General features: G+C 44.0%; 1 protein-coding gene across 6 annotated transcripts; it reads right to left on the bottom strand.

The window, feature by feature from the left end:
* Positions 1–1,252: 1,252 nt before the first annotated feature.
* LOC124212114 (uncharacterized) lies at positions 1,253–5,809 on the bottom strand. Of its 6 annotated transcripts, none has more exons than XM_046611881.2 (4): positions 5,691–5,809; positions 5,407–5,630; positions 5,191–5,327; positions 1,253–2,699 (listed from the first exon to the last, which is right to left on the bottom strand). In XM_046611881.2, exon 4 carries the CDS (start codon positions 2,563–2,565, stop codon positions 1,855–1,857), a length of 711 nt encoding a protein of 236 aa, XP_046467837.1. In that variant the 5' UTR covers positions 2,566–2,699; positions 5,191–5,327; positions 5,407–5,630; positions 5,691–5,809; the 3' UTR covers positions 1,253–1,854. The 6 variants fall into 6 exon arrangements, with proteins under 6 accessions (XP_046467837.1, XP_068989752.1, XP_068989751.1 ...); XM_069133651.1 differs by having other exon boundaries at positions 5,402–5,630; XM_069133650.1 differs by lacking the exons at positions 5,191–5,327; positions 5,407–5,630; positions 5,691–5,809 and adding exons at positions 3,659–3,830; positions 5,031–5,154.
* Positions 5,810–17,255: the final 11,446 nt, after the last annotated feature.

The raw sequence follows: 17,255 nt of genomic DNA on the forward strand, positions 1-17,255 counted from the left end.
TTGGTGAACGATCTCTACGCACTACCTATTTTAATTGGGACTGTAATAGCTTGACGCACGCCGGCTGGCCACCCAATCCATCTGGTCATTGACCGTAAGGTTTTTGGATTGGTTAGCCGGCAGCAATGGGAGAAGAGAGATTTGCGATAGTCGATACTATACCAGCACAGAGTTTGCAAAAAATGATCACCTCTGAACGCACTGTACGTAAATTCTGCTGACGTACGAACCTGATTGGTATGAAAAAAAGAACAGGAGCCGGTGTTAGATGTATGTTCAGCGATTTAGATATTATTTTATCGGCGGCGATGACGTGAAGCAAACCTGAAATCTTTTTTCATATCACCCAATATCCTTATAAGGCTCATCTATGGTGATTGGGTTCGGTATGTTTTTTTTTTTTCTTTGTTTTTCGTATTTTGTTTCTTGTTTTTCGTATTTTTTCAATGATTATTCCATACATTCGTGTCGTGCTATATGGAAAAAAAACCGAATGTAAAACAGACGGTAGGAATTTAGACGAGATTATATGAAGAAAAAAAAATCATACAAAATTTGCTGTTGTGTTGTCGATCGGCTTTTTCTTATTTTTTCACTTGTCATTTCAATTGCTTGATTTCACTGCACGGATATCAAAATCATTCGCGACCGATCCTTTCTCGCGACACTGTTTATTCAATGATGAAAAAAAATTTTTACCGTATGCAACTGCAAACTACGTAGCGAAATAGACGATTTGCTTTTTACGATATTTATAATGATAATGATAACGTCGGGCGACCAACGATAAACTGAGTCGATGAAACGTAAAAAAAAACGTAAGCTAACTTGTTAATGTACGTGTGGTAATGTGCATGTGGCGAAATTTTCGAAGAACAGCGTGAATATCGTAGAGAAGTTTACAGTTGCAAGTAACGAACGCTAATCACTCGCAAGTCAACAAGCGGCATCGCAAATCAACTATTTGAATTCATACTCGTTGCCGGTCCCGTCGTTGAAATGAAAAAAAAGACATACTCGCATTTTGATGAATGTCGACTGATGAATGCGGTTAACGAATGATGTCATTTCTCATTGACAGCAATTGAAGGTATTCAGACACATCGAGACACTAATCAAGAGCGAAGCGGATCACAGATCTGATAATCTATGTCGGAGTAGTCGGACAATAATCGTATTTATCGATGAAAATAACTGCTTCCATGAAATTGATCCTCGCAACTTAATTCTAGAATGAGTATAATAGAATCGGTTTCACATTGTTCGGGGAGGAGGATCTTATTGAAGAATATTCCGTACACTACCTTTATTGCGGATCACCGTTGAACAATATCATAAAACTTGAATATTCGATTTAATGATGGTACAACTTGAAAACATAAAATGGGAGAAATTAATTTTTAAGTGAAACTTTCAGCAGTAATTAACCGGACGCTTTGAACTCATGGAAGTTACTTTAATAATAAAACGTGGAAGTACCTTAAGAGCTGGAATTCTGAGATTTCACTTCATTATTTGCGCATATTGCTCGAGCCTACTGTATTACCTACATCTATCAATTTCACGACGACACGAATGTATCGCTGAGGCTCGGCATACGGCTGCGTCGGTCCCTGGTTAAGAGTGTAAAAACAATTCATTCGTCAGAATAAAATGGAATAAAAATGACGTGCACAGCCGTAAGCCGAGTAGAATATGAACCCCGTTATACCGGTACGAGTAGTAAAATGTCTATGCAAATCGTGTAAATTTGTTTAAAAAAAGAAAGAAAGAATAAAACCAAATTCAGTCAATCGCTAAAAGAGTCTGAGCAAACGTTTGGTTCATCAATGACGAATTGGAAATTTCACGCGTCTATAGAGTCGCAAGGCTCGTGGCTTCACTAAGAGTTTCCAAAAATCGAGCGGGTAGTCCCCACTTACTACTACACCCTTTACGATTTTCCTTACAAGATGCCGAAGGCTCGGCAGGCTTCGCCTCGAACGAAGGGACTTCTTCGATCGGGGATTTAACAGCCTCGTAGCTGTCCAATTGTGACTCCAAATTACGCCTGGAGCGCATTTCGTTCACGGAAATCGACTCCGGGTTCGAAACCTCGGCATCGTGACTCGTTTCGAGGACCCCCGACTGCTCGTTGCGACTTCCGAAGGGACGTCTCCAGAAACTGGAATGCCTTCGCCTCTTCGTCTGGGGCTTCTTCGGCTCTGGAAGTCCTCCGGATAGCCGGGAATTCGGGGTCGAGGTCGAGGTACCGAGGTCCTTTTTGAACTCGACGAAGCGCGCGACGTTCCCCGCTAATCCTCCGGATATCGTGATCTCCAGCCTGGTCGTGTCGTCGGCTGCCGTTTCGCCCTCGAACTGCAGGGGGAGAGAAGTACTCGCAGCATTTTCCCGGCGACTCGTCGCTGGCCGGGTCGCCGGATGCCGCAAGGACGAGTCACTCCTCGCTTTCAGGGCCTTCGGAGATCCCGAGGCGCTGGCGTATCCCTGACTCTCGTCCTCTGGGGGCCTCTTCGAGCCGTTCCCGAATATCACCCTCACTTCTATCATGGACCTCGAGGACATCTCCGCGCGCTGCGCGACTATTACCGGGCTCAAGACAACAGCTGAATCCGAGCATCGTTCGTTTGTCCTTCGCGCCGATGACGAGTCCTCCGTTCCGGACCCGGAACCGTTCGGAACTTCTTCAGGGGTTATCACTGCGGCAGAAATCGCACCGTTCAAGAGTCAGTCGGCTTTTCGTAATGATCGATATTGCGGGAAGGTGAGAGAATTCAATATTGAGGTGGAGGAAAGAGGTCACGGCGAGGTCGATCCGGAGGACGAATTGTTAAGCAATTCTGATCTGAATATGTTCTCAAGTTGCATTTCTTCACGACTGAGAATAAATCAATGTTTTTTTTTATCCTTGTTCCCGCATAACGAAACTACAGCCGTAACACTTTATGATTTTAGCATACCATTTCGTATAAATGTTTATGCGACCAGTCAACTTTAGCGCGTGTAACAAATCATCTAAAATTAATAGCTTCAACGATCCCGCAACGGCTTAAATCGTATCGCTATGCAAATTTCACGAATTGATACTTATGGCTGTCTTAGAAGTAACTGCAAGAATGAAGAAACAAAAATAGTAAACCGAACACCAACGTTTCGACGCTAAGCGTAAAACTCAACGATAGTTTGATGACAGTGAAAAGATGAATCGCAGGTGTCCTTGAGATAGAATAAAGTGGTTGAGAACGGACGAATAGCAGATATCGAAGGAGATACGTAACCAAACACTTTTGTGAGCTCACCTTTTTTCTTGAATCGTCGAGATATAAAGCATCCAAAGGGAATCGCACAGAACGAAAAAATTCCAACAACTGCCCCGGTTACTATGGTAAACATGTTCCAACGAACCATAAGCTGATAAACGTGTACATGAACAAAAATTTCAATCAAAACGAGAACTATTCCGGAGTAAAGCGACGAAAATCGAATACCGACAGAAGGGAGACTGAAAATGGAGCTAAGAACAGCAACACCAGCTTACTTCAAGTGCTTTCGATGGACGTGGTAAACACGAGAGAAAGAAAGTAAGAGAGAGGGAGAAAGAGAGAGACTCTCCGTAGGGAAACAGAGAAAGACGTTCACGTTGTCAGTAAATCCTTGCCTTGGCAATAAATCGATGGCGTGTGTGGCACTCGTACATGTTCTCACGTGCAACGGCACGACGACACACAACTTTGGACGTGGTTCGATTGAGTTGGTAAGGTAATCCCTGAATGAATTCGTTGAGCGGCGTTTCATACCTGACGGACGAATAGTGTTCTTGGAGTCGTTTGCTATGGTCCAGAGAGTCAATGTCAGGTGTGAAAAACGTATCGTTCAAAGCATATTCGGATGCTGTGGATCACATGACGCGATCACGTTTGGAGAAGATTGTGTATACGAATAGAAACGTGAGATTAGACGTATGCATGCGAATGCTCGATTTGAATCAAACCAGCCCGGTGAAATATGATTTACGATATTCTCCGCTGCGGATCGAACCTCATGTGTTTATGTAATTCCCGAGAGTTGTAAAATCGCTTTTAACGACACAGCCCACAGCCTGGTTATAAAATTTTCTAACGGACCTTGGCCCAGAGCCTGAGTAGTTTTGCCTGAAACCAAGGAAAGAAAAATTCATACAGGGTAATAACGGACAAAAATCCATGCCCGAGCAAAAGCGGCGTTGTCGCGTCGTATCCGTGGCTTTGCCATCGATAATTGAGTGTCCGAAGCATTACGCAAGTTACGTCGTTTGTTCCACTTCATAAAACCGGGCAGCCTGCGGGTTCGGTGCTGTATCTGCATGGTAAAAAACCCTGTTAGTATAACGCTCGTTTTTTTAAATCTAATACATCGTTGCGCTTCAGCGACGCCCATTGAAAGATCTTTGTTTATTTGTGACTAAGCATCGTTGTGCTGTTAATTGTTGGAGGTAGCTAGAGAATTTTCTTTGATTTCAGACGGACGTGTAAGCACGTGCGATCGAAATCAGGAAGTATGAAAACGAGTTCGGATTATAAGGAAGAAACAAAAAATGGTGTTGAAATCATAGGTGTCTTATTGGTTATTCGACATTAAGCAACAGGCGTCGTTGAGAAATGTATGCATTAAAAAAAAAAAAAAAAATATCTTCGAACAAGCTCTTCCGCACTCTGGCAGACTTGGAAGCTTGGTACTTTCGTCGCTTCTATCGATTTCCGGGCGATTTAATCTAAGGTTTTATCAAATCCAAGGATTTTTTCACGAACGCCTCGATCTTATCGTCGACAATATCAAGTATAATCGTATCCGGTATCGCGTCTCCCATAATTTACACGAGAAGCTCAGAGTCTTAAACTTTTTCCACTTGATCCATATCGCTTTGAACGTTAATTACACTATTTACAAGAAGCAAGCGAATTTTTTACACACTCAGCATTGGCAGTGTTCTCGTTTTTTTTACACCGCAGGCACTAACGTCTAACGTAATGCGACAAATTGAGTCGAGTTACCTCTTATTTTTGCGATAATTTGCACGCATCCTCGCTGAGGTCAAATTTTGAGCTGGCCGATTAGTCAATAAATTGTCCAAATTGACTTGAGACACCGGTTAACCAGCACGTAGCTCCGCAATGTAAATCAGGCTAAACAAGCTCTTCAAAGTTGACTTGCCTGTTTTGAACCAGAACAGTTGCGCACAGTGTAGAAGAGAAACCGCGTCAGCAACAGCTTGGTAATGGCACCGGTATTCAAGGAACGACCTCCACCTCCTTCTGTCAGGTTCAACGTGATTCACACCCCGCGACAGGCTTCAAATGAAAATTAGGGTATTACAAATTGTCGTCGATATAATATCGTAATTTTCTCAGGAAGAACGCGGTACCGTACATATCTGAAGATACTTCAATGATCGCTTTCGATCGAGGAGGATCAGGTGGTCAAAACATCGCGTCGATTCTCCGTCGCAGGTTTCTTCCGTCTATTGCACAATTTTACGCCGGCCTCGCGTATTATACAGCCGAGTTGGAAAAAACCAGATCGCTTCGAGGCCCGGCAAAAAGGGCAGGCAAGCGAACGGCGGATATTCCGCACAGTGTGACGAAGAGGATACGCTACAGGTTGATAGTATTATAGTAGCTGCGCTAGTATCGGGAATAGTGGTGTTTATTTACCTTGCTACGCGTCACGCTCGATTACTCAGGATTGGCGTTTTTTTTTCGCCACCTGAAATATCAGCTGCAGCCGCGGGTAGAGCACGTGACAATTGATTCTACTATTATTTCTCCAACTTTCGTTACACCAGCAGTTGCGGTTTTTCGCCGGTGGAAGGACGCGAGGTCCTTGATTTTCTCACTCGTAAAGTCTGAGGCCATTGTTGCCGAGCTTTTATCACGTGCGGCGTCCGTGTGCGGAGCTATCAACCGGATGCTGGACCTGGAGTCGGTTTTTGCACTCCGAACAGGAGAATTAGGAAAATAATCAAGAAAGAAACCAGCAATTCCTCACCTCCGAAAGATCGCGAGGTACACAAAGGCGCGTATATCGCCTACATAACGGCCTGCCGATTCCGTCTCATTGTCAGCAAAAAGTTACAGATTTATCGAGCATGCGCTTTACAGCACGGAACAACTGAACAGACTCTCTGTGACGGTTGCTCGGTAGCCAGACTTGTACTTTACGATTGGTATAGAGCAGAAATTAGGGTGTCGCATTTTCGTATTCGGGATTATTTTTTTTTTATTCACCGCCAATCGTTATCCAGGTTTCCATATCGCAAACTACACAGTGTTAACTCGTGCCTGGGAAATATAACTTTTCCTCCTTAAGTAATAATGCTTTTTTGTTTTTTTAGTTATGTAGCTGTGTTGAATAAATATATAGCACGAGTTTTTTTTTTTTTTTTTTCTTATATAGTAGATACATCGAGTTTTATTTTTATGCAAAATACGCATATTTACACATTTTTAAACAATTTTAATTTTTAAAAAATGTAATGAATATAAAACTTAATGTTTAGGTATAAAATGAACATTAGCTTTAAACAAGATTTGTGATATCCGTTGCTACTTTCTTCAAAACTCCTCTTCAATCTTTTTCTCTTGTGCTAACGAGGAGAAAACCATCGCGGGCCTGTTTAATTAGTTCACCCCACTATCGGAAGATGGAAACGTGCGTTGTTAGGGATTCCCGTGAGTTAAGTATTATAGCTTTTTGACGAGCATGAACACAGAAGCTAATCAGACACTGCTTGACAAAGTTAAACTCAATCACAAATTAGCTTTGCTTTCATTTATGACATCATTATGACAGCCAGTCGGTCACTCGGCGAGATCGTTGAAAATTCTTGGCATAAATTAATCATTCATTTACCGTCAATCATGTTCATTTCTGCGAAGGTGTGAACTGATTTAAAATGACGTTGCGCTACCGTCTTGGTTTGATGGTCATCGATAGGGGATGGATGAGAAAAAATACAGCGGATTATCTGCGATCTTCGGATTGTGAAGATCACTGGGAATTAAAAAGCTACGGCTTGTTGCTAATTCTCAGGAACAAAATCAGGGTCGAGGACAAGATCGGAAAGAAGCTCATGGGTTGCGTGATGTGTGGCAACTCGGCCCCAGCTACTCAAGTTTGTCCAGGCATGTTAATTATTTTGACATCAGTTACTGCACGAATCCACTTAAAATTAAGAGACAACCATCAGGTCTTATCTTGTACTGCTTATAATACGATTGCAGGTGAAAGAATTGTTCCAAAGCTCAGACAATCCTACGTTCTACCAGGTACATCGTATTCTGCGAGTTTGTCAAAGTAAGTACGATTGATATACGTGTAATGGGAAACTCGTCGTAGAACATCCTTGCAAGTATTAGAACCTACTTATTAATTGTCAATCACGCCGTACTGGTAACAGTTTGACAAATTGATCGAGATTTTTTTTGCGATCAAAGAGCTCGTACGCCTTGAAAAGAAGTAATTACTAATAAATGGAATATCTGTAAGGAATTCTCTGCCAGCATACTTCTTTCCATTAGCCTTTTGGAGCGAAACCTAACATGATTACCAAATTTGTATATCCCTCCTCCAACGACTGGATTTTTTCAAAATTCCTACCATCCTCATGCGTTAAGCATCGCCCCTGCATTGCAACGATCCTCCAAAATTAGTTATCATCAATACTTTCAAGATCAGTTTTTCTACTGACTCGAGACCTTTGATCAGCTGTTAATTGTCAGGGAAAAAATCTCCGTATCACGCTTCATCTTTCCTGGAATTACACGTGTGGAATGAAGTACGACGTAGTGGCAAAATATGTAGTACGATAATTACCACGGATGACTACGTACGTCAACATTGTTGCTTGCCAGTTTTATCGAGTCTTGATCGCCTTCGTGTGACACATTATGCCACGAGTGTGCATTGTGGATTTAACACACGTAAATCCGTGTAACGTTGCACGGATAAAGCATTACTTTGAATCGACATTACCTCCGCTAATAGTAAGCGACAGTCGAGTTGTTAGCGGACAGAACCAAGGGGCCTTGGATACACCGCCTGACTTTTTGCAGACATTCCGCACAGTTCCGATCGCTATGTCGCATGCCACCTGGCTGTGTCGAACGAATCCGTCCATGGCAGGGATCCTCGTCCTGAAAAAACGCTGCTTCACCAAACCGAAATACTTTTCTGTCGACGGTTCTACCGTTGGATGTCACCTAGGATAATTCGATGTGTTTTTTTTCTTTTTGTGTTCCATCTGCAGGTAGAACGAGAAGCGTTGCCACGCGGATCGATCGTGCAAACGTATTTATGATCTCTGGAACAGTCGGAACGATCGACAAGTTCCTTCAAGCCTTACTACACCTACAACTTATCCACGCCTCGACGGAATGACACCGTATTGTCTTGCACGACACTTCAGTGCGGTGAAGGTATTTAATTGTTGAGTTGATTTTTGTAAAATCTAAATATATATTTACAAGTTGAAGACAAGAAATTTCGTTACCATATTGCAAGAAGTATTTATTCTCAGCGGGTTGTAAATTTTAATCGCTACAGCAGTGACGTTGACATTGTCGATCAGTTTGTTTGTTGAATTTGTCGGATGTCGAAATAGTTGTTTATTAGATAGACTGATAATTAGCTGCCTTGATAGTTAGTTATGCAGTGTCCACATCTGGCAATCAACCGAGTATTGTAAATGAGTAAAACCCGTGAATAATAAAGGGGGGAAAGAAAAAAACAGCGCCGGAAGTCGCACGCGACCCTTCGACTATTTAGTCATTGTACGATATTGTTTTATCGTTTGGGTTCCTTCGGCGCGGTATCATCTTGCTAGATGTGGGACTCTTGCCTTTTACGAACAAAGACGAACGTATAGATTGAGAATAAGACTGATTATCGTTCCTAATTACATCGACGAAGATCGCGATTCCGAGTACTCGTCGTATCGTCAGGTTCCGCAAGCGGATGAGTGACGAGAATGCGTGGGTGTCTCTGCGCGTGTGTGTGTTTAAGAAATAATATACAATGAAGAAAAAACGAGGCTATCTAGAACACGTGGCCTTGGCTCACCTCCACGCCCACATCCGCGCACCCGGACGACCGAGAATGTGTATCCTGTACATTTGTAGTCCGCGAAACTGACAATCGGTCGATAGGTACGTAGGTGCGGTGCATGTTCCAAAACCACCGTTTGGCAGAAAATTCGCCGGTATAATTGGCGGCGAAAAAGGCCGAGCGAAGAGGAGAGGAAGACGATCGAAACCAAGAGATAAGAACGAGGCATTAAGCATCGCCAAAGTTCAGCTCAAAGAACCTTTATGAAAGACATTGACATAATTTACTCCTAGGATAGGGAGGTATTCGAGTAATGCTCGCTAACATTCGACCGAAGCACGATAAAATTTTAACATAATTTTGAAACATGGACTAATCGGTATACGGAATAAATGATCACGGACGTGTTCGAGATTTGTTATTCGGGCGGCCGAACGGTGACGGTCAAGCTCAATGCTGTATTGCACAGTTCGGTTCGCGCTCGCCTTATACCGGCTGGAACGTTTAATTGCGTCCGAGCTGGATTAGCTCGAGGGCTTAGGGACAAGGGCGAAGGTTTGTCGAACCCCTCGTACAGCGCCGAGCCTTTCCGCTAGTTTATTTTTCTATTTTGCTTTTTAATTTTCATTGCCGCGATTATTGCCTGGCATTGTTTTTTTTCTTTTTTAATTCCCGTTCCCGGTAGACCTTCCAGACTAATTGAGAATTGGGATTGTGTGAGTTTCGCACAACGCGCACCTACCCGCAAGAACGTACGAAAATGATCTTTAATCGGTTTCGAATACCCTCCGCGCCGTTCAAGGTGTCCGAGTATTGAACTGAAATTGTTTCTGTACACCCGCGTCGATCGAAAATTAATATCACGCGTTGTGATCAGGAAACCCGTGGAGTAGGGAATTATTAACGACGAAAATGATGAAAATAGATTTTATTTTTTTGCCGATCTAAAAGGGCCCGCTAGTCCCACACCGGATTATAATTAAGACGATATTTACCGGCAAGGACCCGCGTGTTTGAGGCTCAGATTTTCAAGGTAAATTGGTCTATTCAGTCAATGTCATGCATACTTGCCTGGCTGTCGAAGGTGTGAAAGAGAGTGCCTTTGATCAAGTCTCTTTCTCTCCCTCTCCGCAGCCAGCCTCTCTGCATAGGTATAACTATACGTAACAGGTATGCACCGATTCCGATGGACGTGAGATCGCGTAATATTTACCCATTCGCACTCAAGTTATATCACCTATAATTACGATACCTCTGAACAAACTTCGCCGCGTGGAGAGTAAAAAAAGTTTCTACACGTTTATTACAGGAAATCATACTGAAAAATGACGAGAACCGTGACACGGGTAAAATCCATACGTTCTTATTTGCTTTCATGAGCATAAGTAATCGACGTGTGCGAAGCTCGTGACGAGTTATTTGGCATATGAAATTTTTGCAACTAGAACAAAATCTGGTCCAGATACCTATAAGCCTGAACCCAAAATTTGCCAACGAGCCGAACATTCGTAGGCACGGTTGTAGTAATGAAACGCCACGTCGAACGGTCCGAATAAACTTTTTTAACACGCTACGCATAAATTAGCAACCTTGGCTAGAGTAATTCAGAATCCGAATTAGCATAAAGTAGAAGTTATCTGATCCTCGAAGTAAATAATAACGATATCAAAAACACCAAATTGCCGTGTAACACATACCCGTGTATCCTCAAGTTCACGACCTATTGAGAAACTCCCGACACTGCAAAGTGTCCATCGAATTTTTCAGTAACACGTCATCCGTAAAAAGCAGCACTCGAGCAGCGTGCAGGATGCGTAACGACTCGTCGTGATTTGCGACCGCCTGTCGTTGAAAGAAAATTTCAATTCAACATTTTTTGTAATCTCTGGGCGTAAATGCGACGGTGGTAAGGAACAGTGACACGTTCTAGCTGCATGCTTCAGACCGGCCTGCGCACGCGCATTGCCACAAAGGAGCCGGTGAGACCTCACGTTTCCTTTCACGCTCCGATTTTACCGCGACTCCGGAGTCTCTATGTACATATACATATGGTATATACCGCATACCCGTGTATGCAACCGTTTCTGCGCACCGTGTGAGAGTATCAATGCTAACTTCAGGGCGTGCGTGCGTCGGTACGTTGGCATAGATATAATTGGTTATTGCGTCGATACCTATCCGTAGATCGTGGATTCTTCAACTTTGGAGAACGTTCAAGTCCGATTAGACCGGCAGATCGTATGGCTGGGGGCGTAGGGTCAGTTTGCGATTCGATTCCATGCCTCGACTTGCGGCTTCGTAATCTATGTATCACCGCCGGTTTCGGGCAAGGTCAACTTTTTACCCGTGCCCCCGAATTTAATAGCCTTCTAACCGCCGTCCGTAAGCGTTTAAAGAAAATCATTTGATCGCGAGCTCCCGATAATATCACGTAGCGAGCCCTCGATGAGCGGATTAACAGGTTGCTCGACTACGCGATACAACCATGCCCGACGGGACGGCGGTTTGATAATCGATTGCCATTAAGGGGAGGGGCACAGCTTTGACGGTTTGAGATCGCAAACAATAAAGCCCTCAAACTGAAATTGCTCCTAGTGTTTTCATTTTCTTTGAAAAAGAACTCCCAAAAACAGGCATGCGACAGGTTTTTACATCTATACAATGTTAACATTATACGCTTTTATTTACGTACTTACCAATTTGACCGCCAAATTTTATTATTTGTGTTTTTCATTTATCGTTATTTCATTATCTTTTATTTCTTTTTGTCACACCAAATTTGTATCATTTTCATCCCCCCTACCCCCCATAAGTAGCAGACAAAGGCAAAGGCAAAGGGGGCGCGTCCAACCAACCCGTTAACGACGCCGCGTTTCGAGCCCTCCTCAAGCGGTTCAAGAATGAATCGAAAGTGTTTATCGAATTGAAATGTCCAGAGTGAATTAGCGAAGGTTAGTTGTAATCTTGCGGCTGAAATCTCGGGAAAAAATACCAGTGAAATGTCAGCGACTACAAGATTTCGAACGATACGGCGAAACGAAGACGGCAACCCCGGCATCCAATTTGGAGATGAATATCGATCCGGCTCTAAGATCGTTTCCAGCATTGACCTTTCGCCAATTGCTACTTCGCATCTGGCACAGCCATGGCAAGGGCCGTTTACCCGTCGATTAAGCCTCGACGAGGTCCTTAAAACCGTCAACTCCGACTGCGTAATTTCCATCGTTCTCGTCTCGTAACCGTTGCAGCCTTACTCGTGCGCCGTACCCCGGGATACGTGCGATATGCAGAAGCTGCGCGTCTCGCGACGTGTCGAAGGCTACGGTAATTAATCGAGAGGGAATTAGGGCGACCGAGAGAACCAGGCCGTGACAGACACGACGGAGAGTCGCAATTGCAGCTGCTCGTCGCGTTGCGCGAGCAATTCCTGCACATTTCCTTGGACTGGGACACTTTGTTCGGGCTCGTTTGTCTCTTTGTCCGTCCGAAACTCGGAGAGAATTACCTGTATCGAGGAGGGATTTGGCCGTGCAAGATCTTTCCGTTCGACGACGGTTCGGCCTCTCTGACCTTGCTCCGTGTGCTAAGCTGTAAAAGAGTTCTTGCAGCTGGTGGGCTCGATCACCGTCGCCCACCTCACTCCTCGTTCATCGTTTTACATAAATACCTGTTGTGATATTGTAAGCGCAAATTACAATTCCGATTAATTATTAATCGACCACTTCGTGCTTTTTTATACACGAGGAGCGGTAATTGCCGCAGACGGGCCGAGACTACCGAGATCCGGTCGCGAAACATCTCGGTACATTAACGCTTCGGAGTTCACTTAAACTTGGTGGTAAGCTGACCACGAGCTTCGATCGGATACCAAAGCATGTATGTACGATAATATTCGTCAATGCCTTTGGTTTCTGGCTAAATTGTTTTCGGTCCGAAAGAGAATGCGAGTTCGTTCCTGTAGGAATTTTTTTTTCCTCGGAAGCAAAGGCAATAACGAATATTACCGACGATTTTTACGACGATTTTCAAGATTCGTAAAACGAAAATCAATTTTTTTCTCTTTCTTTCGAACAACAGATTGCATCGGTACTTGTGTGTCTGCAAACGCGATGACAAGTGTTTGAAGCATGTCACGGGTAGCAAGAATTTTGAAACGCATCTTCTTCTTCTTTTTTTTTTTTCTAATCGAACGTCAAAACAAAGACGGTTATCTTACACGGAATCTAAGGTATATACGTTGTGTAAGATATAACGTGAGAATCGCATGCATGCAGAACAAACGCTTGACTGGGCAATAAAGTCTAACCAAGTGCAGCTTGGACAAAAGGTTCATAAAAACCGTGTACATTATACAACGTTCTCAGCCTAAATCGGCATGGTCATTTACCGTCTCGACTTGTACACAGGTATAATATACGGTATGCGCGTGACCGGGTCTAAGCGCGTCGAGGAATAAAATAGAACGAGGGCATCGGACGTGTTGCGACAGACGAGATATTTCACCTGTAAAATCGTATACAGAAATAATTGAATGCTTTCGAATTACAAATTCATACCGTGACGGCCATCACTTGTCGACGAAGGACGCGCGCCCTTCCTCAAAACGCTATTGCAATTTTCGACCCTCGCCCGCGATCCAAGTTGACAATTCTGACTCCCGCAGCCCTCGAAGACTTCGACGGTGATCGTTTCTATTTTTTTTTTTTTTTTTTCTACTTGACTGAAAAATGACCTCATCGCAACGCACCGTCGCATTGATCGATAAGCCATCATTCGTATCGCCGAACTCGTGTCGTAACGCTGCAAAATGGATTATTATTACGTTGTTTTTTTTCCCCTCTTTCTCGCAGAATAATTACAAATCAACCGAATCGGTATTTTCCCGTTTGACAGCGTCGAACGTGACGCGTTGTACGGCTGGTCGTATGCTGATTCGATAACAGGTGTGAGATTGGCGTGTAATCCATACGTATCGCTTTACAACGGCGATCCGCACGAGCCGGCCGCTGCTGCAGCCCCGTTTGATTGATATGCGATAATATCGGCTGCATATACTCCTATTTACACGCCACACCTCCGCTCCAAGGACAGATTTTAATCCCTCGTTGAATATTCCACCACTTATGTGGAAAATCTCGAAGGTGGATGTAACGCAACGGGTATTATAAGTATGTACAAGCGATATAATGGTGCGGCACCTCTGACCGCGGCGTGCGATGACCACACCCTCGGATGTGGGTGGAGGAAGAATTATTGACGGCGTCGCTCGTCGTCGCACACGCGAAACCGACGACTTTGACGATCCCTCAAGCTCACCGCTACAGAGGGTAACACTTGCCCGTTGATTAGGGCCTTTTTAACACGATGCACGGCGCGGACGAAAGACGCGTAAAACCGGTGTGGTAGGAATGTCGGAACTCGATCCTTGGCACCACGCAGCCTATAATGGCTTGGTTGTTTGCATTATCGTTGAGCGTATAAAGGTGATGTAAAACTGGAGTGCGAAAGATATATGTTGCAGCAAGACGAATGCATAATACGCATAAACTGGACGCATAACATCTTAATCGACTCGATCGGTATCTGAATTAAATTCCAATTAATATATTACGAGGCGAGATAATTAACCGCTGCGATATTAATGAAAACCATTATTTTTTTGTTTTATTTTATTTTTTTACTCTTTCACTCTCTCTCTCTCTCTCTCTCTCTCTCTCTCTCCAGCTCGTTCCTTTTTATCTCAACTTATTTTTCACCACCGTCTGGAGGTGGGTACCCAAGAAACAGGAATATGGTTTTAAAAGCATCCATCATTGTGACGTAACGCACCAGATGTAGACGTATAGCGGGTTGAGTGCGCGGCGATAATTTATTGCTTTATATTCCCCCGGTCGGCCCTATTTTCGGCTTGGGGGATGCTTAAACACGTCGAATGACCCGACGTTTTCACGTATAACGAGAGATCGTCGAAACGGTGTAACATCGAGACGAATCTCTCGCCCTTCTCACCCAGCAAACCTCTTCTTCGGAACCTTTCCGCTTCTCCTCGGGTTACCGAAATCGTGGCTGCCATTCCTCGCGACTCCGTTCTAAATCCGTTCGTGAATCACCTGACACTTAGCCACCCCTCGGACCGGCACTCGGCGATAACTCGCGCGGTCCGATTCACCACCCACTCAACTTATCCACTTTAGCGGGGATCCACCAGGGCTCTGCTGGTCAACTTGCGGGTCACGCAGTCCTCAGTTTATCCCTGGAGCTATATAACCTTGTACTTCTATACTTCTCCCCTCGAACTCTTACTTCGACCACGTCGGTCCGACTCAACGGCACGGGATCAAGGAATATTTACGGCCAACGTGGCTTTTCCTTTCTTTCTTCGACGCGTCGCCGCTCACCCTCCTCTTTGCCCCATTTCCCCCTCGATTCGTCCAGAGAGAGACGAAACATCGCACATTTTAGACTTCATTTTCTATTTCTTACCTCAAGTATGCAGCAACGAAAGTTGACAATAAACGTCGTGTGATTATGACGAGGAAAAAATAAAAGTGGGTAAAATTACTTCAACCATCCTAGTAGATTGTCGTTGAATACACGGTCCCCCATTTCTTCCATGGGATAAACGCAGCAGGCTCTGTGTTCAAACTTAACACATGTAAACTGAATAACTCAGACTGCAGGCAGTCGTCCTTCCTACTTATCCTACAGGTTTTCACGCAATCTCTTTGCCTCGTAGCCACAGTCCAGGTAATTAATTCGTCACCTGATCAGCTTCGGAGGAGCTTTATAGCTGGCAGAATGTTTTACAAATCGTGCTGTACACGGCACGGCGAGAAAAGTTTTGTCTGTAATTTCATGGGTTGAACAAAATTGGAAAAAAAAAAAAAAAAAATACCCGAGCAAATCTCGTGCGACTGGCAGCTAATCGAGGCCTGGAAATACGGGGGATAAAACGATCTCAAAGCTCGCCCCTTGATATATACGCGACTATGAGAGTTAGCCATGAATTGGTCGTCCTCGAGGTGAACCTCTTCCATTGTTTCTTCATCGACTTCCGGGCCCGTTTTCCCCTCGCAAGTCAAGTCAGTCACTTCGTTTATTGTACGCGACGGTATGAATGCCAGAACCGGGACAATGGAAATCGTACGCCGGCTCAGGGATGGGGACTTTTTAAAGAATTCTATCCCATTCGAATCTCTCTTTGTGCTTCGATTCGACGCGAAGTGTTACTCCTCGATCGGATATAATACGACGACTTAGTTTCGGAAACGTTGTACGGTTGGCTGCGTTTATTTCCCTCGATCGTTACGTTGGCATAGATAGAATGGCTTGTCAAGTCCGTCGTCATTTCATCAGGTTGCATCGTGAGACGCGAAACTGGTTCTTCGCCTTCTTTACAATGTCAAGTGTTCGCTGAATCGACCCAGTTTCCATGAATCAAAATCTTTCGTTAAACATTATTATGCCAAAAATATGTTTTTACTGTGAAAAGTTGTGCCATGGGTAACATTTTTTATTCAATGTATATTTACTCGATGTTTCTATGACTGATTTCCTCTGCAACCACCGAGGACTGTTGACTTATTTTGCAAATGAGAGTTTTCTTGCAAAATTATTTAGGCAACCGTCGGTGGACGCGATATTTTTCGAGAAATTTCTCTGTCGCGCGAATACTTTATTCGCGACAGCGCGGTACGTCCTGCGAGTTGCGGGGCGAAGGAAGAGGAGTAATCCTCGAACAGATGCATGTGCCTCTCCCTAAGGAATGACGGGATGGAAGCGAGCCGAGAGAAGGAATTGAGGGGTGGAGATCTAAGCCGATTCCCTTGCAGATCTACTTTATTTCTTTATCCCCGGTAATTAAGCTCTTCCCGTACCCTGAAGAGACACTTTTATTACAATACCGTAAGGAGGGTAATTCAACAGGGTCCATTATTACGGGGCGAATCGGTTCTGTAAAAAATCACGGCCAAATGTTAAGGGGTCACATTTCAGTTTGCACGAAAAATTAATTCGTGTAACGTACAGACGTAACTACACGTATACAGTTTCATTTGTACACATTACCTTAAACTTGAATTGATTCTTGTCATAACTAACAGTTAGATATCCTGACTGTGAAATTCCATCTTGATATATCTGACTTAGACCCAGTCCTAGGCCGATTTCGCCGA

This window comes from Neodiprion pinetum, chromosome 2 (genome assembly GCF_021155775.2).
Source record: "Neodiprion pinetum isolate iyNeoPine1 chromosome 2, iyNeoPine1.2, whole genome shotgun sequence".
NCBI lineage: Eukaryota > Metazoa > Arthropoda > Insecta > Hymenoptera > Diprionidae > Neodiprion > Neodiprion pinetum.